A 26175-nucleotide genomic window follows, 5' to 3' on the forward strand; every position below is an offset into this window, starting at 1 on the left:
TACAATACCCCACTCGGGCATTATAGATAAGCTCACCAGCTTAAATATAAACCCCTATGTCACTAGATGGGTTGCAAACTGGCTCAAGGACACAACCCACATGGTTAGAATTGCTGGAGCCATGTCAGACTCCAAACCAGTTACAAGTGGCGTCCCACAAGGCTCAGTCCTGGGACCTCTCTTGTTCGGTATATATTTCTCGGAGGTACAGGCCAACACGGAAGGACTGTGGCTGACCAAGTTCGCAGATGACTGCAAACAGGGCGCCATAATAGACTCTCCAGCCGACACAAGCATCCTCCAAAAGGGTCTCATAGAAACAGACAACTGGTGCCAGAGTCATGGCCTCAAGCTAAACGCCAAAAAGTGTATTGTCATCCCCTTCGGCACAAACAAAGTGCCCACAAATTACCACATAGGTGGCAATCCATTAAGTACAGAAGTAATTAGGGACCTGGGGACCCAAGTTGATAGCAATCTCTCATTTGACAACCACGTGGCCAAAGTGGTTAGAAAAACATTTTATATAGCCCACCTAATCATGAAGGGATTCACATCTATATGAGGGGAGGTCATCGTGCCTCTTTACTCATCCCTCATCAGGCCCATAATTGAGTACAATGCCCCTTTTGGGATGTACCTTACCAGACACCTGCAGCAATTGGAAAGACCCCAGAAGTAAAGGGCTCAAACAGATGCCATATGCTGCCCGGTTAAGAAACTCCAGCTGTACTCAGTGGCATACCGCCTGCTCAGAGGCGATCTGTGCCAGACGTATAAAGCCATGTCCAACCTGAAATTAATGGACATGCTGCACCTCAGAAAATCCAAATCCCATCGAGCTACGCGCTTGAGAGACTTGAACCTCAGCACTGAAATAAATAGGTCATGCTGGAAGGACAGATTCATAACCCAGAGGCTCTCTTCACTCTGGAATAAAATCCCAGTCCAGGTTAGGCAGAGTCCCTCATTGACTCTCTTCAAGAGGAATCTTGATGAGTGGATGGGAGATCGTAGGTTTACCCCGGGTATCACTTCTGTCTCACTGTTAGAGGCACAGTATACTAACCTCGAAAAAGAGCATAGCAAAATTAATTTAAAATGGGTGGCGAAAGCCAAACACACTCTGGATAGGCTTATAAATGCCCTAGGGCAGATAGCCTAGTATGAACCTATGAACCTATAAAAGTTACACAGTGACAAGCTCAAGACACACTGGGTTACACCCCCACCCCTAAAATAATTTATGAAATCATAAATTAAAAAAATGGAGTAAGCCTAATGAAACCAAAAGTTTATTCTGAAAAACAAGAAATACTTCTACTGACAAAAACGACACTAAAAAATTAAAAACTTAGCAAAAAACAGTAAAGTGTTGTATTTGTCCTAAAAATTAAATGTGGAAAGCTTTAGCTGTCAAGCCATGGAGAAATGCTAGCCAACTATCAATCTTCAAAAGGTAGCAACAGGAGCACTCTTTGCCAGCAGGAAAGCCCTGAAGGGCTTGGCATCTTCACAACCAATTTTCTTCTTGCTTAGCTAGAGTTTTCAATGGCCTAGGTTCACATTAGGTGCCCTTAATCTTTAGAAGCTGGCTGGCTGTTCTATCTTAGGCAGGATCCAACTCGTATAGGTAAGGTCACTGCAGCACTGATCTAATAATGAACATCTTAACTGATCTAGACCCTACTCATTTTGGTTTTGTGAAGTGCAGATCAAGACTCCTGAACCTAGCAAACTTCTTTTAAAGTGGCTGTGAATAGTGGTCATTCGGTTTACTTTGACTTGGAGAAGGATGTTGACACCATCCAACAAAATTACACCAAGTTTGAGATATCATTTCACTGAGTATTCCCCTTTCTCTGAGGTATGGTGATTTTGGAGTTGGTATATATAAGCTTGTGTGGTGTTGGGGGGGGGGGGTTGCAGGGGTTCATGCCCTCCGTGCAAAAAGAAGTTTAAAGGAGAAGAGTGATTTTTCAAGATTCGTTCTTCTGTGCTTTCAGTTTTTTGTTTCTAGGCTCATCAGTACTTGGTACATTTCCCTGGGAAGATTTTACAGACCAGGCTTTAATACTCTTCTTGTGTGTATGGTAGAAATGGTACTCACACATAATGTTTTCTATTATCAACAACAATGTATCTGGCAGGTTCAGGGTACTACAATGGGGGCATCATTTGTCCCAATTTATGCGCATCTATTCATGGCCTACGTGGAGGAGCATTTAATTTATGATAACAGTCACAATATCTCTTTGAATGAAATTGACATCTGGCGTAGATATCTTGACTGTTGGTGTGGAAGGCTGATGTGGCATTTTTATTAGAATTTGTGGAATACCTCAAGGAAAACAAGTGGGGTATTGAGTTCAAGATAACTTTTCATAAACAGGAAATTACCTTCCTAGATGTATCGATTAGAAGAACCAGTACAGACACTTTGGAAAGTGAGGCTTTTAGAAAATTTCCACAATTCAATACACTTTTACATGCCACCAGCTTCCACCCACAACATGTCATCAGGAATATTCCTAAGTCACAATTCCTTAGGATCAAAAGAATTTGTTCAAGCCCCTACACACGTATGGCCAGTATAGACAGGATCTGGTAACCTTATTCAAAAATAGGGGATATACAGCAGGTGACATTTGCAGAACCAGCCGATTTGCCAATGGACAGGAACCAATTGCTCTCATATCAGCAACGGTCAATGAAAAATAGACAAGAATTGATGCTTGTATCAACATATGGCAGAACACTAGGATCTTTATGGACATTATTGCTAAACACTGGAATGTTCTACAGTCGGATATTAAACTCGGGGAACATCTGAATGACAAATGCTCTCTCTCTCTTTCCGTAAGGGCCATTCTTTGGGCTCATTGTTTAGTCATTATAAAAAATGGATGAGGTTGATCAATCACTGGACACAAACTGGTGGGATACACTCCATGTGGACATTGCACATATTGTCCTAGAATATTTAAGACAGACCGCTTCAGTAGCCATAACTCACCCATTGTTTGACATCTCATTTTTTGCCAACTGTAATACCAGTTGGGTCATCTATTTAGCCAAATACACATGTATGGCATTTTATGTGTGTCAGACCTCACGGCCTTTAAAGCTTAGAATAGGGGAATATCTGAGTGACATTCAAAATTAAAAGCAATCCAGTGCTTTATACAAGCACATTTTGAAACACGCCACTGGGATCTTTAGATTTACTGTTATTGACTGCATTAGGTATAGAAGGAATGATAAAGCCACTTTACATGAAATACTTCATAATAAAGAAAAAAGTTGATAGTCAAGTTGGGTGGGTTGATCCCGCCAGGACTAAATGAATATTTTTGAATTTATTTCCATCCAGTCATTTGGTTACACACAAGATGGTGCTGTATTTAAACCACATGTTTGTTAGCAACTTTATATTTTTGCTTATATCACTAAAGAAGGCGTTAGCCGAAACCGGTTTGATTCATGTGAATTGATTTTTTACTTTCTACACTAAAAAAAAATCATGATCTACTGTATATATATGTGCTGGCTCATTTTTGGTTTGGATTTTGCCTTTTGGTATGGAGCTTTGCACTTGCCATCCATGCAGGTCTTGTGGTCGTTTGCTTTGTAACGTACAGGCAGCCCACAGTCGAAGCTTAGAGAAGCTAATCAGAAATTTACTGCTTACTGAGATTGGGAGTATGGACATCATAAAGCATTACTTGGGTGTTTGGCATGAGGAAGGCATTCCTCCTCTCCCCATCTTCTTCACTTTAGCCATGAAGTCCTTTGCTGACTTAAGCTAGAAAGATGCAAGTGGAGATTTTAATGGGACATATCATGGTCAATTACATGGAAGCACTCTTTACCAACAGTAGTTTACTGACTGTTTAACTTCTCTGTACCGTACTGCCGATGGTCTTTGCTGCATGAAAATGCGTCCCCTTGGGAATAAGGTCATTTAGGGCCGACATGCTCCCTATGATCTCTAAGGGATAACTTAAGGAGTATGCATGTTACTCTAAAGCATCATGCTGACAGAGTTGGGTTGAAGAAAGACAATTCATGGATCAAAAGATCACCCTGATCCATAAATAGGTGTAGTCACTAGTAAACTCTCAAGCACATACTCTTGGATAAAATGTTAGGTAGTGGGGAAAGCATGTGTAGACACTGTTGAGCCTCCCTGTTTTCAAATGTTGAAACAGCAACCATGGCCACAACCAAACGCAATGGTGATATATTTAGATCCAGGAACTGCTGGCATTGCATTTTCTTGTTTTACCTGCATGGCTGCAATTGGATTATACTATGCTCTAGAAAGCAGAATATTAAGTGGGCTGCAGAAGGTGTAGCAATCACTTGTTAAAGGGTCTGGTTTTATTCTCTTATTTTCCATAGGGGTCAGTCTGAGTAAAGGACACTCAAACAGGTTGCCCCTGATATGGGAAGTAACAAGCCAAACAAGTTTGAGCAGGAGAGGTAAAAGTCAGAATTACAAGATCATATATGGAGGGTGGCAATGACCATGATATTTAAGACAGGCTCCAGCTGTGGTACAATGTCCGAAGGTGTGGAGAGCAGTTTTTAGGGGATGATAAAGTCTCAAGTGATTTCTGCTGTCTGCAGAGAAGCAACATCAAGCCTTTCTTTGGTGGTTAGAGTTTTGATGGCTCATCGTTGTCAGGCTTAACCTTAGAGAGAATGGTCAATGGCTAAGAGGTGTCAAATTTTAAAAACTTTGGAGGATGGCCTCGACCCTTTGTATGCCCCATACTGCAAACTTGTTGGGGAGGTCCTTGAGGAGAGTGAAGGCAAAATCCTCTCTCCAATGAAACAAGTTACTTAGAGATGTCCTGGTCCCTCTGCACATCTCTTTTTAAGATAAGGTGAACTACAGTGCTCATCTGTATTACTCACTAGAAAGGGCACTAATTTTTTTACAGCCCCTCAAATTCTTCATTGTCCCTTATGTTGAGAATTTCTCCTTGAAAGTTCTTGCATTTTACTTTCTAAATCCCATATACAATAGCAGCACTTTAACCATGGAATTCAGGTTAATGTTGGAGACGTCAGCTAGAGGTTGTGGAAAAGTTTATATCTGCAGAATGCCAAGCCACTACTCCTTACTAGGATGCACTTTTTGTTACTTGTTGGGCTACTGGGGGGCTGGGAGAGTGATATATTGTTTGTGATTCCTGTCCCTCCATAAGGCCCTGATTATAAGTCAGCATTTTTGGACATTAATGACAGTATCTAAAAACGAATATTACTATAAGGTGGAAGCAGATAGTGTACCCCTTCCCATCCCATCAGATCATGTAGTCTGACTACATATAAAATACTTAAGATTATCTGAGGGTCATCAGACAGGTGAGTGCCAGGGTGCAAGGTCAACAGGATAGGCTTGTTTTCAACTACGGTGTTGAAGTCTACACATCTAATAGTTCTGGTAATATTTAAAATGATCTGTGCTTTCCTTCCAGATGTGGACATTGTTATTACGCTGTACTTCTGCCATGCTGAAGTAATGCTCCCTTGTTATTCCAACCCCGCTCCTTCCTAATTTTAATTTAATTAAGTTTTAATACAGGAAGAAAAAATGAAAGGATCTGTCTGGTACTCACAACAAAAGACAGTTATATCTGGAAAAATATGACAAATAACCACTGCCAGTCTCACAGCTTGTTTTTTTTCTGTACATTTCTCTTACACAAATATTACCTTACCTGGATAGTAATAATGTCAAGATTCTTCCAGTCTCCAAACCAAGTGTGAATGTTTCCCACAATCACTTGTTTCCCAGTTTTCATATACTTTAATTTTGTAATCAGAAGAACACTGTTTTTCTTGAAATAATTTTCTAGCATATTTTTATCATCCTCTTTCAGATGATCTTGGTTAATCAAGTCACGAAACAAGCTATTAAGCACCACATCTTTTTGTTCCACCAGTTCAAAGACTCCATGCTTAAAGAAAGTTGCAATACCTTCTTCCATTCCAAATATTTTCTGAAGAAACACTCCTTGGTATCCTTGTTTCTCCATAAATGGAAACAAGATGTCTTTATAATAATGAGGATCAACTTCCTGAAGGCAAACAATATCACCATCCAAGAACTTCAACTCTGTAATGAGCTGCTTATGGCGTTCAGTCATCTTTAACTTTTCCACAGGAACATGAGGGTAACAGCCAGATGGTATGTAGCAGTCTGCTAAAATATTATATGAGACAACTGTAAAGCAGTTTCTAGCATCAACCTTTTCTTCTGCTGCTGCTGACACAAAAACAGCTTTTCGTTGAATATGGACACATTCAGCAGGTGCTTTTTCTTGATTCATTGCAGAAACTATTAAATCACCAACAAAATGTTGTTGTGAATGCCTAAAAAAAAGAATAAAAAGCAATAAGGATACTGCTGAAATAATTCTCAATAATGTTTACTTCTGAAAAAGGTTAGAGCATGTTATTAAATGGAATAATCCAGGGCACATGCTGGTTAAGTACAACCATACACTTAGGGTGTTGTGCAGCACTGGCACAAACCTAGTGGGTTTGTGCATTCCAAACCTAGTTGTGCACTTTGATGAGCTATTTGTAAGTCTGCATTGAGCTTACTTCAGATGTTAGGCAGTCTAACTGCTTGATCTTCTAAGCTCATGTTATAATGCTCAATACATAGTAATGTGTGGGGTACCCATCATAACAGTAGACCTTTGCAGTAGCATGAAAAATGGGATTAAACCCATTAGGATATGTCCTTACCTGACCTGCTTTCTGATTTAACCCATTAAGTTCTGTCCTTATCTAGCTTGTTTTCTTCAGTAGTCAATGGTCAGAATTGCCTTCTTCAATTCTTTAATCAAGAAACTAGTCCAAAAATGTAGTTAAAGTTATGGTTCTCAATATTAAACAATGAACACTACAGGCATACTTGAAATACTTACAAATGTTATGGTGTTATCAGAGGTTAAAGGAAAACTGCACCTTCTCCTACAGTTTAACAACTCTTAGGTTGATTTTCGCCCTACAATATGGATTCCAGTACTGTGTTAGGTACCTGAAACCTGCGTGTATTTTATAAAACTTTCATTTCCTCACTCTGAAAATCAAAGGAGGGGAAAGACCACCCACTTTCTTTTAAACTCAGCTTCTCACACAAGTTGCAGAGGAATTTGTCTACACATGCATGACATATGACAGACAGAGAAATTTGCAGTCAGGTACTGCTGACAATCTTGTACAGGTAATTAGTCCTGCTGATGCCAGGAGTTCAGGGTGCTATAAACAAGACAGAGCTGTGAAACTGTTTTCCATTCTCTTTACTGAAGACAGGAAGAGAACTTACACCAATTCACAGCTGCTTCCAATGTAGCCATGCCTTTCATAGCAAAACAGAGCAATTAGATCAGTCAATCATTCAAAGGCAGTTGTCACCTCTTTTGAGGAATTTACATAAGCAGCTTCACAGTACTGAAATGCTAAGCTTTAAACTTTAAAATGTTTATACTACTATACATTTTAATGTGACTTGAATAAAAAAGATGTCTGTGACATTTATAGAAAAAAGTCAGAAAATATTTTTCTTGTAATTCTTGTAAAGTATCAGCACATTTACCAAAGTGTGGGGGAGTAGGGTTACCATACATCCGGGTTTACCTGGACGCATCCTATTTTTTGGGCTCCTGTCCGGGCAGTTTTTGAAAATTTGGCTATTTGTCCGGGTTTTAAAACCCAGACAAATCGCAGAATTTTCAAAAACCAGATGTCCCCATTTGCGAGTCTTTTCTCTGCTTTGTTTTTTTTTTTTTGATTGACTCGTATACGAGCCAATCAAAAAATGGAGCACTCCTCAATGCGAAACTGCCTGATGTTCCGCACTGAACAGAAGAGGGTCCGCTGTGCGAGTTTTTGATTGGCCCGTATACCGGTATACGGGCCAATCAAAAGCCAGCAATTATGGAGCTACATGTCTTTAATGCGGAACTGCAATGCAATGTTCCACATTGCTCTTCACCTAGTGTGAAGAATCAGGTAACCCTAAGTCTTGTCTTTTAATGCAGAACTGCAATGACTAAAGATTTTTTTTTTTGCTCTTCAACCCCAAGAGGACGAAAAAAATATGTGCCAATATTTTTTCGTCCTCTTTCATATAACCAATGATGGTAACCCTATGGGGGAGGGGCTGTCAATTCATGTTGGACAACAAAGATACTTTGAACAAAGACCTGCAGTTTAGCAATTGTTTTGGTTGCAGCTGTATAATTCCTTTGTATACTATAAAACAAGCCCCGAGATACACACAGATGAGGGCCATTCAAGAAATAAAAGAAGCAGTCCAGTTACAGACAGTATATAAGACAGTGACTGACACTAATCCTATTACATGTCAGTGGAATGGGAATACACCAATATGTCTGGCATGACTCATATGAAGCAAACTTGAAATGGATTATGAGAAGGAGAAAGACTTGAAGAAAAATGACATGTCAAGCCCCACTGACAGCCATTTTGCAGAAAACATATTAAAATTCTATAAGAAGCAGTCAAAGTGATTTTGAGGTGTTAAAACAGCCGAGAAAACAGACAACATAGAATTTTACTTCAAGAAAAGATCCAAGAAAAGGAGATTATTGGAAGTATATGTTTCACTATAGGAATCTTTGCCACGCCCTGAAAATCTTCTGTTATGCCGAGTACCTCAAATTACTGAACTGCCTTACTGGCTGCCAGGAAGATTCTCAAAACCCAAATACTATATTTATGTGTGTGTGGGGGGCAGATTATGACAGTATAACCTGTAAAATTATCTTATCAAATTCAGCTTTGCTTCTGGACTACATAAATGAATCTGTAATGCTTTGCTGAACTGTGTATTAAAATATTGTTTGTATAGTCCTCCTCTGATAATTAAAAAAAATGTAGTTTTATACTAACTAACTGTCAGCACTGAGTACACACTCTTAAGACGAGTCTGGTACTCTGCAGTGACATGCGGTAAGGAAGTACCATTATATAACCTGCACTGGCATGTGTTCACTTGGACTCTTGAAAAACAAACTTTAGCACCTCTTCTGGTAAGCAAATTAAAGTAAGCTATATAGCAATTATCAGAAAAGCAGGCAATGTGGAGAGGCATCTCACCCTCTACCATACCAAATAGATCACAAAAGTAGCCCTACTCTAAAGGTGCAGAAGCGCAAATTCCCTGGGAATAGGCAAGGTATCTAGGAAGAGAGTGTCCCACTCCTCCACACCAAATGGCAAATCAGCAAAGTGAGCCTCCTGAATAAGCAATTCAAAACTCCCAAAGAAGCATCTCCACAAAAGGTCTGAAACAGACCTAAATATGGTGCATTATCAACATACAACAGGTCTCAATCCTATTCTTCACCAGCAGCCAAGATGAGGAGACTGCCCAGAAACCCAAAGTGGAAACAAAAGTCCCTTGTAACAGCCCTTTGAACAATATGGGCACCCAAAACAAACAGAATGTGGTGATACTAGACTCCACTGCGTCCACGCAAAAAAGCAATGTCACCAGTGACCCAAGTAGGAGGCCTTCAAAGTAGTTCAAAGCCTTTTCACAGTACCTAGCTGAAAGTTAGTGAAGTCTGGTAAGAAGAAAAAGAAAGAAAAAAAAAAAAACCTGGCCAGGCACCAAGAAAGAGTAGGCTCTGAAAAAAAAGGAGCATCCCTAGCCAGGCCCAAGACTGAAAACTGAATCCATGCTCACAATTCCCACCAGTTGGGGTGGAGAGGGTAAAAAGGACAGGATCAAATATGCTCCTGATCTATAAGATGGACTGTAATATGAGAGAGATACTCAACTTGGACAGAAACCTCCAAATTCCAGGAAAGAATGTTGCACAACAATACCTATACCTCTGCCACCACAGAAGGAAAAAGCCTGCTTCCCTCCCAAGTGGAAAAGACTCATCTTGAGTCCTCAACCTCTGAGGACTCAATTCAGACCTGGACTAACGTCACAAACCCTCCCCTACGGAGGTGACTGAAGGAGCAGCCCCAAGATCTCCTCACTGAAGGAGATCAGAGTAAGAACCGCTGCAGTTACCAACCCAAAAAGCAAGATTTAAGAACATAACGAGGACATGCAAGGGAGGGAGGTGCGCAGCAGCAGCATGCCCTAATGCCAGTAACAGGGAACCACATTACAGACTACTTCCAGAAAAGAGAGCAATCCTCAGCAAAGTGCGCTCCATGATCAGTCTAAAGAAACTTTGTACTCACCATAACTATGCATCTGTGTTCTCCATTTTCATTCTTCCTTAATGAATGGGTTTGTAATAGATCCTCGGATCAGACTCTGCCACTTTCTCTAGACTCTAGGATCCAACTCTCTAGCTCCTTCCTTACTCGTAATGCCCCTGACTAATTTTGTTGCCGGAGACAGAGTTTGCTGCTATTATACAAGATCACAACAAGGTATAAACATTGACATGGTAGAAAAGTAATAGCTGAAAGGTCAGGAGCTCACAGGAACTATGGTTTCTGTCTACAATTCCGTTAGGTTTCTCCCAAACACATGGATAGGGGAAGGTGGAAGGGAAGACGAGGAAGAATGAAAATGAACACAGATGCATAGTTATGGTGAGTATATACCTTTTATATATGTGATGTCATTTTCATTCATTCCTCAACAAATAGGACAGAGTCCTCAACTACAGTAACCCTGGGTGGCCCTCAATGGAGGATGTGCTGGAGAACCGTATGCAGCTCTGTTTCTGGAGATGATTCACTAAATGTATGAGCATCACACCATGTGGCAGTTGCACATATGGCGTCTATATTATATTATCGTATGATGAAAATAGTGTATGCTATTTCATTGTACTGATAATATCTAAACAAAATATCAAACAAATGGAACAGCAAATTTTTCCCCAGGGAAAAAAATTGTTGCTCTGTATATTATTTCATTGTACTGATAATATCTAAACAAAATATCAAACAAATGGAACAGCAAATTTTTCCCCAGGGAAAAAAATTGTTGCTCTGTATATAAAAAAAAAAACAACAAATTTAACTGGGGGGCTGTGCCCCCTACTTAAATATACCAACTCCGAGATCGCACCATAGTGGAGGAAAAGAATACTGGTAAATTGATCTCTTGATTGAGGTGTGTTTCAGAGGCAGCTTTTTGTAGAAAGGAAGGATAAGTGCGCAAGGTTAACTATCTTTGTGAAAAATCAAATACGGAGGTTTCAAAGAGTGCCTGGAGTTCAGATACTCATATGGCCACCATAAAGACGGTTTTCCAAAATGGAAACGTAAGGTGTACTTTAGCTGAAGGTTCAAAAGGTGAATGTACCAACGTCTGTAATATCAAAGTCAGGTCGCAAGGTGGAGCAAGGTCCCTAATTGAGGTCCAAGTAAAAAGGTACCTTTAAGAAAGGCCTTATATAACTTAGATGAAGCTAAAGAAGAAATGTAATCTCTGATGTGGTAATTTGGAGATGGCTGCTAACTGAACTTTGATAGTGGAGAAACTTGCCCCGCTTTGAAAGATGGAGGCAAAGAAATCTAAAACAGCAGGGAGTGGAGCAGTGCAAGAATCAAATTCTCTCGGATGAGTCCAAAAGGAAAACCTCTTCCATTTAGTCTTAAAAATCTTCCTAGTCAAAAGTTTGTGATATGAGAAAAAAAAATCTAGTGAACTGGAAAATAAAGCCTGGAATGCCTAGCCATCACTGGAATTGGAGAAACCATGTAGTCAAGTTGAGACCTGCAATGCCTGGACGAAGCATCCCTGACAGGTGTGACTGGAGTTCTGGACTGGAATTTAGTGTCCAAGGAGGATGGGAAACCACACTTGTTGAGGCCAGAAGGGGCCAATGAGGATTATTTTGCTCCTCAACCGGAGCACTTTCTGAGAGAAACTTGAGGATTAGGGGATGGGGAGAGTAATCACAAGAGAGACTGTATGGCCAAACATGGACTACAGCATCTCTCGGGGATGGTCCCTGTGGGGGGATTGGTAAAAAGAACCTGCTGCATTTGTTGTTGAGCGGAGAGGTGAATAGATAGCACAGTTAACCCAGTTTGTGGAGGATCACATATGCCACTGACTGACAGACCACTCGTGAGGCATCAGGAGGGTCTGCTAAGGTTGTCCACCAAGATGCTAGACTTCCCTGGTATGTACGTCACTACAACAAATCGGCTGGAGGAGATCACCCACTGCCAAACTATGACTGCTTCTCGGCAAAGAGGGTAAAGGTCTGGTTCCCCCCGTTTGTTGATGTACTACACTACTGACGTGCTGTCTATTTGAATAGCAGTAGTTCCTAGCGGAAGAGAGCTCTGAAGGGCCAGCAACACAAGAAGCACTGCTCTAATCTCCAGCACATTTATATGCAAACTGGTCTCTTCTGGGGACCATGCGTCTTGGGTGGTCCATCCAAGTAATGCCCCTCACCCAAACTGGGAGGAGTCTGTGGTCAACGTGGTGTTTGGAGGAGGAAGACTAAATAGGTGCTCTTGACAGATTTCTGACTTTATCCACTACAGCAGGGAATTTCTACAACCTGAGATAAGTTTTATAGGATGTTGTAAGGGAATTCAATCAAAACACCATTCCACTGACGAATTCTTACATGAAGACGAGCAGTGGGTATTGCAGTTCTTGCAGCAGCCATCGACCCTAGGGCTTTGAAAACAATTTTTACTGGGGGAGAAGGATGGGAAAAACCCTGTTTGACATGCAATTTTAAAGAACTCTGTTTTGAGGCAGAAGAGCTAGACACCTGACTGTCTCTAGATGGGCCCTATAAAGTCCAAGACTTGAACTGGTTGAAGTTGTGATTTGGTCAGATTGCTTGTAAATGAGAGAGGAAGAGAGAGGAAGAGAATGCCAGATAATTCAGTGACCACAAGGCAAAAGTCACTGAAAAATACACTCACTTCCCAAACCTGTGCAAAACCCTAGACTGCCTATTAGGGGGATGGACAGTATAGCTCTGGCTAGCCAGCTCTTTTTTGGTGGCTGCAACAACCATGACATTGGTTCCTTCCATGACCTGCAGGAGACCAGGTCTATAAGCTCATCTGCGGGTGTAACCCAAGATGCATATGGTCCAGACCTGAAAACTGCCAAGAACACCGATTCCTCCTGGGAAGTGGTTTGGGAAGACCTTTCTGGCAAAGGATCTCCGATGTCTCCAAACAAGACATCCTCAGGTGGAGATCTAGGGGATCCTTCATCAAAATTACGGTCTTCTGTGCGGGATTCCTGCAGGGAGTCTAACTGCTTTCTCTTGCAAGACCTCTTCCGATGAACCTCTTCAGTGAGGCGTTCTGGAAAGGTGTTGGAAGAAACAGGATGTTCCCGAGTGGGAAGTGCTTGGAAGCTCATACTGTTCAGAGGGTGTAGGACAAGTAGGCTCAGCACAGGATCCAAAAGCACAAGAGTTGAAACTGCTCTGGGATGAGAGAAAACTCTCTCCACCAACTTGAAGGTGGAAGGACCAGGAGAAGCAGGGGAAAATCCGACCACAGCCGAGACTCAAGGAGCAGATGATCCAAGGCCCTACCAGACTCTCCGCTCTGAGGGAGGAGTAGGAGTGGAGATGTCCAATGTGAAGACCCAAAGGGAAGTGATGGCTCTGAAAACTTCGGAGTCATAGTCAACACCTCGGAGCGAACAGACACCTCTGCTCCGAGGACCATCATGCACCGGGGGGGGTAGGAGCTGATCTCATCAGGAAAGACAGGGGTAGCTTTGGATCAGATGGTTCGGCTCTCTGACAGTTTGGATCCGAGGGTTCTGAAATGGCAGGTCGGATTGGAGAAGCAGCGATAACAGAATGGAATGAAGGTTTAAGGGTCATGGATCACATGGGAAACTGAGCCGGCAAGACCCCCATCTGGACCTGTGTTCTGAGGAATTTTCTCATCATCTTATCTACCTCTGCCTCAGAAAAACTTCGGGACCTCAACCTCGGAGATTCTGGCTCCAGAGGGGGGAGAGAGAGAGAGAGAGAGAGAGAGAGAGGGAGAGGGAGAGAGAGAGAGAGAGAGAGAGAGAGAGAGAGAGAGAGAGAGAGAGAGAGAGAGAGAGAGAGAGAGAGGGGAGACAGAGAGAGAGACAGGGAGAGAGAGAGAGGAGAGAGAGAGAGAGAGAGGGAGACAGAGAGAGAGAGAGAGAGACAGAGAGAGAGAGAGAGAGGGAGAGAGAGAGAGAGAGACAGAGAGAGAGAGACAGACAGAGAGACAGAGAGAGAGAGACAGAGACAGAGAGAGAGAGAGAGAGAGAGAGAGAGAGACAGAGACAGAGAGAGAGAGAGAGAGAGAGAGAGAGACAGAGAGAGAGAGAGACAGAGAGAGAGAGAGAGACAGAGAGAGAGAGAGAGAGAGACAGAGACAGAGAGAGACAGAGACAGAGAGAGAGACAGAGAGAGAGACAGAGGGAGAGACAGAGAGAGAGAGAGAGACAGAGAGACGCACACACACAGGGGGGGTATGGTGAAGGTGCTACCAATTCAAATCTATTGTTATGGTTAATTATCTAACTTTCATATATGGGAATGGGAATTCCACTTGCATCATATTCAGAATGGAGTCTTAAGCTTAGAATCTAGGAGTGATTCTAAAAGGACCACATTCCTAATATTTGCAGATCTCAAAGAAAACCTCAATCAGGAAAATGAGATTGATACAGTAAGTGCAGACCTAAGTGTTAAACTGCACACTGGCTAGCAAAAGGCACAAGGATATCACGTCATGGTAAATATAAAAAAAAGAATCTCTCCCTTCCAAAATGTATTTTATGTAAGCAAGGAGTTGTGTCCCTTCCAAGATTTGAAGTACTGGCACATACTGGCAATACCCAACTGCCCACTGTAAAGGGAAAGTTAAAAAATCATCAGCAGGGGGCACCAACTAATAAGAGTGAAATCTGGAAAGCACTGTCTATAAGTGACAACAAAACTGGTAAGAAATAACCTGGACAGACACCAAGTCAGCCCTCAACAAAATGTGGAAAAGGATATTTGAAATACAAAAGTACAAAGATTATGGTAGATACGGTACAATAGCTATGAAACATTTTTCTGAAAGGTGATGCATCTTGTGCCTTCGATTAGTAAATCCAAAGAACTAGAATTGTAACCTGTAACAGAAAGAAGGGAATGGTAACAGGAACAAGGGAATGGTAACAGGAACAAGCAAGTCCTCCAAAATGGCCAGATCAGAAAAAAAAACAAACAGTAAAAAAGTGTTTGAAAGCTAGGGAGATAATACAAGTGTCAGGACAAAGATTAAATACTGTTTGAGAGGTGAATTTGCCAAGATAAAAACTAGTGAACAGCTCACAACTACAAACAAAAAGGTGTGTTATGGGAAATGTAGTTGTTACACTTTCCTAGGTTATCCATCAAATGAAGAAAGGGATAATTCTAAACAAGCTGTTTGAGCAGAGGAATCAGGCAAGGATGTCCTCTTTCCCCTCTTATTAGCATTATGTTTAAAGGAGTTAGCAAAGAAAAGTGATTCAGAAATTCAAGGTTATAACTGGTGTAATTAGGAAAACTTATCTGCAGATGATACTATTCTGCACTTGATAAATCCAGAAAGGACAGTTTGGTGCTGTGAAATATTTTGAGATGGGAAGTCCTTAAGGATATAATATACATGAAGATAAAAGCTACAGTGGCAGACTATGCACTCACACATTAATGGACTCATCAATCCATATGCTTACGAGGACATTTAGGTGTAAGGATTAAAAATGGATTGTTATGGTGGCCAGGAATATATGTAGAAGAGACTAGACAGAAGAGAAATGGGTGGCTATGGATAGCAAGATACAAGCAGTGAAAATGTTTTTCGTCCCTTCAGTCATATATAGGACAGGTATATTTTTTTATCAATGAGAGAATTTCAGGATATCAATAAAAAGAGTTGAAGAAATTTGCTTAGGAATTTATTTTGGGAGAGGACAACAGTAGATAAGCTGAATAAAGTGATTCTCCCCAAGAACAAGACGGATTAGGAGTACCCACCTTAAATAGGCACTTTAAAGCTGTTTTGCTATAAATCAATACGAAACAGGCAGCATTTGAAATAGGGGTGGTCAAGAGATAAAGAAAGATTTTGGATGCATGCCCTTAAGTAGAATAGCAACAAGCATACAATATAATATATTCACAGGATATATATTCTAAGAACTAAAGTAGAATAGCAACAAGCATACGATATAATATATTCACAGGATATATATTCTAAGAACTAAGCCAGTCCAGGATGCAGAAAGCAGATTACAAAGTGGGCAAGATGGTTTTGGAATTTATTGGAAGAAATTAGTCAATGAATCAACATACTGAGAGGAAATAACTTGAATGGGAGTGGGGGAAAGGAGTGGGATAAGGCAAAGTAGGAGTTTGCAGTACAAATTCCCTATAGGGGATTAATAACGAAGGAATACAGGCAAAGAGAAAGGAATATGGGACTGTTAGAGAGACCAGCTTTGGTAATACTTTTTTGCTAGAGTCTAGAAGAGAAGATGCTGTTTAAAAAGGGATAATTAATATGGCACATAAAAAATACTGCATTACAAGACAAAATCAGGTAAGGTTAGAAAATATTTTGAAAAAAAAAAAAAAAAAAAAAAAAATAGAATGGCAAATTATAAAAGAACAATGGAAGAAAACTACAGGCTCCCAGGTATACAAGAAGATTTAAGATTGCTACGTGGAAGTGTGTGCACAGATATTTTAATACCCCAAGTAAACTTCAGAGAATTTTTCCTAAGCTTAACAGCAAACGCTGGGGATGGGATAAGAAAGTGAAATAATGTGAATATGTTTTTTTGAGGAATGTAATGAGTTGGTATATTTTAAAAATTCCCCCTACAAATTAATTTGAAGAAATGTTGAGGAAATAAATAATATTAACTAAGGAAATGATTATTTTACCTTGGAATATAGGATCTGAACTTCCTAGACATAGTCAAGTCCTTACTAATTTTAATGCCATTGGCTGTCTAAAAAAGCACTTAATAGAAAAGTACAGTTTTGTACCTACCATAAATGTAGATGTTCGAGGATCCACATTGCTGCAGTCATAACCTGTGGGTAGTCCGCTGTCCTCGGTCGGCCCGAATACCAAAGTGTTAGGCTGGCGTCGGTCATGGTCGCTTAGATCTGACGTCAGTACGCCGTGGTACTAAAGCGCATGACCGACGCCATATCCTCAGTCTTTCTTGCCCCAGATGTCAGAAGGCCTAAAAAAGAAAGGCCATAGCCAAAAACAGAAAAATACCCAATCACCAATATAGAAAAAATAGTTACCCCAAAAGCAACACAGCAACCCCAAACTACAGAGGGGAAGGAGGGAAGGTAAATTGGATTGCAGCAATGTGGATCCTCGAACATCTACATTTATGGTAGGTACAAAACTGTACTATGTTCTTCGTCTCACATTGCTGCAGTCATAACCTGTGGGTAGAATCCCAAAGCAAAGGTAAGGGAGGTTGGCAAAATCAGAAAGCATTAGGAGCTGCTAACATGCCCTGTAAAACTGCAGTGGCAAACCCAGCCCTAGATTTGGAATAAAGAGGGAGATGGTAATGTTTAGAAAAAGTGTGCACTGAACTCCAAGTAGCTGCCTCCAAAATATCCTTAGTAGCTACTCCCCTTAAAAAAGCAGTAGAAGTGGCAGTCGCCCTAGTGGAATGAGGTCCGATTCCAGCCGGAACCTCCTTACCATGATGAGAATAACAAAAAGCAATACAATGGCCAATCCACTTAGAAATAGTTCGTTTTGAAACAGGTTTTCCTTGTGAACCCAAGGCAAAAAGAAATGAATAACTGTTGAGACTGCCTGAACCCTTTAGTTCTGCTCAAATAATAAAGTAACTGCCTGTGAATATCCAGAGAGTGCAAAATTTTTTCCCCTTTATTTTGGGGATCAGCATAAAATGTAGGCAAATGAATAGATTGATTTAAGGCCACATTAGAAACAACTTTAGGCATAAAAGTAGGGTTAGTACGCAGGGATACCCTATCCTTATGAAATATCAGGAAGGGTTCAACTGCCATTAGAGCCTGTAATTCAGATACCCTTCTAGCAGACGTAATGGCCAACAAAAAAGCAGTCTTCCAAGACAAAAACTTCAACTCAGATGTAGCTGCAGGTTCAAAAGGAGGTAAAATGAGCTTTTCCAACACAAAATTGAGATCCCAGGAAGGAGTAGGAGCTCTACGCGGGGGTCTTATGTTCTTTGCCCCTCTAAGAAATTGCTTAAACAAAGGGTGAGAGAATAATGGTGGGTCACAGTCATAGTGAGCAGAAATGGCTGCAGCATGAACTTTTACAAAGGAGAAAGACAAACCCTTGTCTAATAATTCTGTAAGATACTGAAGTGAAACACTCAAATTAGGCACTGAAACATCAAAGCTCTTTGTTGTGCTCCAAAGAAAAAATCTCCTCCATTTATCAAGCATAAACTTTTCTTGTACTAGGCCGTCTGGCCTCCAAAATGACATTCAAATCTTGTTGAGGAAGCTGCGACCCCCCAGGGTCTAGAACAGAATACGCCAGGCTGTCAGATGCAGGGACTGTATCCTGACATTGAGGAAATGATTGCTTGCCTGGGACAAAAGGTGTGGAATTGATGGCAAAGGCCAAGGAGGCTCCCGTACTAAACTCCTCAGCAGAGGGTACCAGTGCTGACGTGGCCAATCTGGAGCTATTAGAATCATGCAAGGCTTGTCCTGTCTGACCTTCAAGAGCACCTTGGGAAGGAGAGGCAGAGGAGGAAAGGCATAGACGTGAAGGTTGTTCCAACTGAATGATAGAGCATCCACTTTCCAAGCTTTTGGGTGAAACATCTTTGTGCAAAACTTTGGCAGTTGGAAATTTAGTGGAGAAGCGAACAGATCTATGTCTGGAGTCCCCAAGCCACTGTCAACTGTTGAAATACATGAGGATCCAATTTCCACTCGTGGGGATCCACCATCTGTCTGCTCAAAACATCTGCTAAGGAGTTCTGTGCTCCTGGCAGAAACCTTGCCTGAAGAGTGAGGTGCAAACTCAGAGCAGTCTCCCACAAAATCATAGCTTGTCTGCAAAGAGGGTACGAATGGGTTCCCCCTTGCTTGTTGATGTACCACATGACTGTTGCGTTGTCTGTTTGAATCAACACCTGTCCTGGTTGAAGTAGATCCTTGAAAGCCATCAGTGCAAATTGGACTGCTAACATCTCCTTCATGTTGATATGCAAATGCTGTAGTCTGGGAGGCCACGGGTCTTGAATCCATTTCCCATTGAAGTGTGCTCCCCAAGCCATGTCTGAGGCATCTGTCGTTAAGATCGGACTCGCCTCTGGTCGGGTCACAGAGAGTCCCTTGTTTAGGTGACATTCCTGAGCCCACCACAAAAATTCCCTTTGGATGCAAGGTATTATCTGAATGACAGTGTCCAAATCGTGGCAGTGTTGAGTCCATACACTTTTGAGATACCATTGTAGCTTCCTCATATGTAGTTTGGCATTGGGAAGTACCAGAATACAAGATGCCATGAACCCCAAGGCCTGAAGGACTGTCCTTGCAGTCAGCCTGGACAGTAGGGACAATTGCTGGAAGTAAAGGGGAAGATTTCTTTGTTTGTCCGGGGTCAGAAAAGCCATCTGAGAGGCTGTATTCAGTCTCACACCCAGAAAGCACATGTCCTGAGAGGGTACTAGACTGGACTTTGTTTCGTTCACAGAATACCCTAGGCACCTTAACACTGCCATAACATACTGTAGATGGTGAAGTAACTTGACTTTGTCTTGAGCAAGAATCAGGCAATCGTCCAAATAAGGATAAATTTGTATTCCTCTTAGTCTTAAGAAGGCTATCACCGGAGCCAGGACCTTTGTGAACACCCTGGGCGCAGTAGATAAGCCAAAGGGCGATGGAGAGAACTGATGATGAAAAGTACCAGCCCAAAAACGCAGGAACCTCCTGCAGCTGGGCCTGATAGGAATGTGAAGATAAGCCTCTTTGAGATCCAGAGTTACCATCCAGTGATCTTTGCCTAGCAGAGGCAGAAGCTGCTGCAAAGTTAACATCTTGAATTTTGGAATGTCCAGATATGTGTTGAGAATAGACAAATCCAGAATTGGCCTCCAAGTGTTTCCTTTGGTACAAGGAACAGATGAGAATAAAATCCTAGGCCTACTTCTGACGGAGGGACCCCCTGGATTGCCCCCATTTTTAAAAGTAAAGAAATCTGCTTGTGAGCCTCCAGCTTTTGCTGAGGAGGAACGTCTGGCATGCTTTTGAAAGGAGGCAAGGTGTAAAAATAAAACTTGTAGCCTCGATCTATAATGTCCAACACCCATTTGTCCTGGGTGACTAAAAGCCAATTTTGCTTGAAAAGTGCCAACTTTCCTCCCAGAGGAGCTGCCAGACAGGAGGGATCTGGCAGCTGGAGATACAGGTCATTGGGTTTGTTTATGAAAAGGCTGACCCCCTGCCCTCACCGGGAGATTGTGCAGGGGAACTTCACGTCCTAGGTCTGAAAGAACCCTGAGCATGAGCTCTGCCCCTACCACGTCTACATCTGCCCCTAGACTGTAAATCAGAAGAAGGATAAGCCCATCCCTTTGCAGGCCAATTTCTGCTAAACTTAGGGGGCTGCACCTGTAAAAATTCCTTAACTGTCTGCATGGACTTATTTTGTCTTCCATTTTCTTCAAAACCGACTCCACAGGAGAACCAAACAGAATTTCAGATTGAAGGGGAGCATCCAAAATTCGAGCTTTAACATGCTCTGACAAATTCTGATCCTTAAGCCAGGCGTGCCTACGAATAACTGAACCAGTGGCAGCCACCCTGGAAGAAGCCTGAAGAGCATCAAAGCCACACTGCAAAGAATGCTTACCTACCTGATCAGAGGCATGAACTAAATCCTGCAATTCCTTACACTCTATACCCTCTGCCAAAGCATCTACCTTAGATTTCAACTGACTTAAGAGAAAATTCTGGTACTTCAGCATATGAAACTGGCAATTTAAAGCCCTCATCGCTAGAGTGGAGGAGGTATACACTTTTACCCCACCTATCCAAAGCTCTAGAATCTTTATCCAGAGGAACTGGATTCTTTACAACAGAAGCCCTGACACCCTTAGGTCCCTGGCTAATAGTTTCCGGGTCAGCTCTAGGACTCTTATACAAATATTTATGAGCCTCTGGCACTCTGTAATACCTGTCTGGCTTGACAGGGGCAGGAGGTAAAGAATCAGGATTAAGGGAAGCTTCAGAAAAAACATCCTGAACAACATCCAAAACAGGGGGAATTGCCAAGGGCCTATGCTGTGGTAAAAACAAAAATTCCCTAAGCCTCTTTCGAGAATCTGAAAAATCCTGACCTTCCCACTTAAAATGCTCCCTCATGGAATGCAGGGTTTCAGAAAAGGAAAAATCCTCTGGAGGGGAAGCAGAAGGACAGGAATCCTCTGCATCTGAATCAGAATAAGGAGGAAAATCCTGAATGTCCTCAGCCGAAGACTCAGAGTAATCTGAGGAATGCTCCAATCCTTCCACCTCTGGCTCCACCCTAGGCCTCTTATCCGGAGGGGGCATAGAACCTCTGATTAAAGTAATCAAATCCTCTGCCATTTTCAGCATATGCTTTTTAGGTACAGAACCTGCAGAACTAGGGCTGACGCCTGTGGTAGAAAGACCAGGCCTGGCTTTGGAAGGTGCTTTAGTGACAGAAGTAGAAGGCCTAACAACCTTATGTAAAGAAGGGACTACAGAGACTTGAGAGGCCCCCTCAGCCTGACCTGACTCCTGAGAGGCCACTTCCTGTAAGATTAAAGGCTCCCCCTGAGATTCAGCTGAAACCTCGGCTGGATCCACAGATTCCACCGTAGTTTCCAAAGAACCGGCGTCCGTAACGGACGACTCATCCTGCTTAGACTTTAACGATTTTTCTTTTCGCTTCTTAGCGGTAGCGGGCGTCGGAGGGTCCGACGGCATATTGTAGTTACACCGCTTACCGAAAACAAGTCTAGCACAATCTAACCTGCGTTTAATGGTGCGCTTATTAAATCTAGTGCAAAAGCGACACCCGACTACGTCGTGCTCAGGCCCCAAGCAAGGAATAGAGAGAGAGTGGTAATCCCTATGAGGTATCTGTTTCCCACAAGAAATACAATTATTTACTTTTTCTGACATCCGGATTTAACTGAGGCAAGAAAAGACAAAAATATTCCCCAACGGGGTACTTAGCCCAACTTGGTCTTCGGTCTGAAACTCAGAATACGAAAATTTCAGGACGCCGAACGGCACTTGCAAACGCTGCTTCTGCTTCGGACCATGCGGCAAGAAAGACTGAGGATATGGCGTCGGTCATGCGCTTTAGTACCACGGCGTACTGACGTCAGATCTAAGCGACCATGACCGACGCCAGCCTAACACTTTGGTATTCGGGCCGACCGAGGACAGCAGACTACCCACAGGTTATGACTGCAGCAATGTGAGACGAAGAACATCTGGAAATCAAAATCTAAACCAACCACAATGTAAGTTTAAACAGGTAAAGGAGATAAAAGAAATTGAGGTGGGATATTTTTAAAATGGAATGTGAACATTTCATAGAAATAAACAGCAACAATACATGCAGAATAATATTCAAGAAGAGGAGTGAGGTTTAAGGGAAGGCAGACAAAGACAAACAGAAGAAAGCCTTATTTATGCTAAATATAGAAGGGGTATGAAGATACTGTTAGTTTGGTCAAGCACCAGGGTGGGAGGGTGGCCTAATGGTTAAGGTGTTTGCCTTACAAACATAAGGTGCAAGGTTGGAGTCTGACAAGAGATAACTGGCTAGGCTTACAATGGCCTGCAAGGGCAGTCAGCCTAGTACTAACCTATGAACCACCATACTGCGTGTGCTCTTTCTATCAAGGGGGAATGAAACAGAGGTAATATTATAGATTATATAGTGGATTTTAAAAAATATCTCAGGAAGTTAAACTTGGCTATATACTTCAAAGGGAAGGAAACACTGAATGTGGAAACCTTCAGGCAGCCCAGTTATTTTACTCCACCATTGAACAATACCCTAGCCACTTATGAGAGGATGGTATTCAAGGAATTGTATGCCATTATGGACAAAAGTAAGAATTATGTCACCAATTTAACTGAGAATGAATACAAAGTTATGAAGGAGTTGCAAAATAATGATAAAATTAGATTAATGAAGCCGGATAAGGGAGGGGGTATAGTCATATACAATATGGAAGACTATAATAATAAAATAAGTAATATATTATTTAATTCTGGGAATTATATATCAACATCTATCAATGAAGTTAATATAGCCAATCATAAGATAGATTTGATATTGGAAGACCTATTAGTAGAGAACAGAATCACTATTGATTTATATAATTATGTGAAAATAAAGTATCCGATTATTAGTAACATAGTGGGGATACCCAAAGTGCACAAAGATATGAATGAACCTCCATTTAGGCCCATAATATCAGGGAGCAACTCAAAAACTTTTGAATTAGGGAAAGTCATAGATGGTTGGTTAAAAAGTGCATACAAAAATATTTCACATATAGTGAAAGACTCTTGGGATTTCTTGGCAAGACTTAAAAATGACTTCATTTCTGAAGATTGCATATTGGTGACAGTGGACGTTGTTGATTTGTTTTCAAGTATACCTCAGGAAGAGGGACTTAATAGATTCCAGGACAGTATAAAAAAATATAGTAATTTAACATGGGAGAAAATAAGTATTATAATGTTATCCATGGAATTGGTCCTGAAAAATAATTTTATCATGTTTCAGGGTGAATACTACAAACAATGTAAGGAAGTAGCCATGGGGGCGGCATGTGCCCCCATGTTTGCAAATTTATTTCTACTAAACTGGGAGGAAGAATTTATACTTGGCTCAGAATGGAAAACTAATATAAAATGCTATCTGAGGTTTTTGGATGATGTGTTTATGGTGTGGAAGGGTGGGGTGGACACTTTGAAAACATTCATTGAATATCTGAATACTAGGAATGATTTTTTAAAATTTACTTTTACCATGGATAGAAAAAGTATATCTTATTTAGATACAAGGATTACTATAGATGACAATAAATTTAAATCTAATTTATATAGAAAAGACACATTTAGTAATGATTATTTAGAGTTCAACAGTTGGCACCCACCACACCAGAAAAAAAGCATCATCATATACGAGCGGCAAGAATGACATCTAACTATCAAGATATGGTTGAGGAGTTAAATAAGATAGCTAAGATGTTCAAAGAAAGAGGTTACCCAAAAGGGATGATAGTGGATGTAGTGAACTATGTCACTCAGGAATGGGGAAAGAAATACAAACCTATACTGGGAAATAACATGGCAAATAGTAATTCTTCAGACATAGTTACCCAGGAGTTTAGAAGAGCGTGCGTTATACAATATGCCCCTGAAGTAGGTAAAATTAGGGACGTAATTGAGAAGAACTGGAATATATTAGAAAGTGATGACAATGTATATAATATAGTAGGAAGAAAACCCACATTTGTGTACAGAAATGGATTTAACCTAAAATCCAGGTTAAATAGGATGTATGGCATTACCAAAAGTGAGCATGGCACAACTAAATGTGGTAGATGCAATCAGTGTAGGTTTATTATAGGGAAAACAAGTATAATTCTGGACAATATTCACAAGACTAATATCACCTTTTGTAAGGGGAATTGTAGAACAAGAAATGTTATATATTTAGCCAAGTGTAAAACATGTCCAAGTTATTATGTAGGAATGACCACACGGTGTTTGAAAAATAGAATTTATGAGCACTGTTATAAGATAAGAAAACAAGATGGAAATAATGCATTGTGGAGACATTGTGAAGCATATAATGAATGCAAGATGTTTGAGTTTGGTATACTAGAACACATATTAGAGAATCCGAGGGGGGGGGAATACAAAGAAAAAACTAATGGAAAAGGAGACACGTTGGCAAATAAAACTGAATGCATCAGAAAGCCCAGGGCTCAATGATACTATATCTATAAAACCCATGTTGGACAAAAAGTAAAGTGTTATCTAGGATATTCCTCTTATTAAGATGTTTATGACAACATAAAAACAGAAAAATGTGATGTTAAAGCAGCCATTCACTTTGAGGTTTTTTGTGTATTTTCTTATTTTTTACAGTTTTTAGCTTTATGAGGTCTTAATAGCTAATAATTTTATAATGTAATGTACTTATGACATGTGAATATGAATGTATGTTCAAAACAATACAGACATACACAAGGTTTTTTAAAAAATAAGTTATTAGAGGGAAGGAATAGTTCTGAGGGAATCTAGCACTGTACACTTTAAACAGCTTTACATGGTTAGTCATTAATTGTTTTTAACTAATTAATGTGATGATGCTATTGGAGAAAGGAGATTATATAATATGTAATTAAGCACTTTCAAATGGTTCTGAGGAAATCTACAGGAGTAGATGAAAGCGCTCAACCAGTTTGTGAAGCTATTCTGTTTTAACAATTCGTATTAAAGAAGGATTCTTATCATCTAACGCTAAAGTGTGCCAGTGCATCATTCTTTTAACTGGGACTGTTACAGCTCGTGAGGGGCTGCATTTGTTTTACATTGTTGGACAGGCCAGTGAATTTGATTCAGTTAACGGGAATGAAACAGAGGTTATTAAAACTGCATGTTCCCTTTAAAAATGAAAACTGCTTCCTAAGGGACACTCAAGGTGCAGCTGTGAAGGACACTGATTAGGACTGGGCAGAATTGGTCCTGTTGGTTTCTCTCTCAACCTCACTGAAAGATAAACACTGTGGTATGGATATGAAGGAGGACGGTTTGATTACCGATAGAAAATAATCTTGATCAATGAGTCCTATGAGAAGGGTGCGATGATACAATATGTTTGAGGAGTATGCCTCAACAAAAATCTGCATCAGGACCTCTTCATGGAACAGAAGAGTTGAGACAGACACACATCTAGGACTGACAAGCCCAGATGGACATGAACTAATCCTAGGAGCCAAAGCCTCAGCCTTGGGTAACCACCCTACCTTCTGTAATATGGTGACCTTTAAGGCATCTTCTAGTGATCAGGGTGGATGGCAAAATAGTCAATCCATTCAAACAAGGAAATGCAGCAGTATGTCCCAAGATG

The 26175-nt window shown here is 41.0% G+C and overlaps 1 protein-coding gene across 2 annotated transcripts in view; it reads right to left on the minus strand.

Annotated features, from left to right (window-relative positions):
- LOC122794866 (CCR4-Not complex 3'-5'-exoribonuclease subunit Ccr4-like) overlaps nt 1-26175 on the minus strand; it is a 123162-nt gene that overhangs the window by 64709 nt on the left and 32278 nt on the right. For both annotated transcript variants that reach the window (XM_044063476.1, XM_044063468.1), the window contains exon 2: nt 5733-6387. In XM_044063476.1, coding sequence (XP_043919411.1) covers nt 5733-6344 — 612 coding nt within the window. In that variant the 5' untranslated portion in view covers nt 6345-6387. The remainder of the gene's footprint in view (nt 1-5732; nt 6388-26175) is intronic.

The sequence above is a fragment of the Protopterus annectens genome, chromosome 1.part0 (genome assembly GCF_019279795.1).
Source record: "Protopterus annectens isolate FY-2018-M chromosome 1.part0, PAN1.0, whole genome shotgun sequence".
In the NCBI taxonomy this organism is placed as follows: domain Eukaryota; kingdom Metazoa; phylum Chordata; order Ceratodontiformes; family Protopteridae; genus Protopterus; species Protopterus annectens.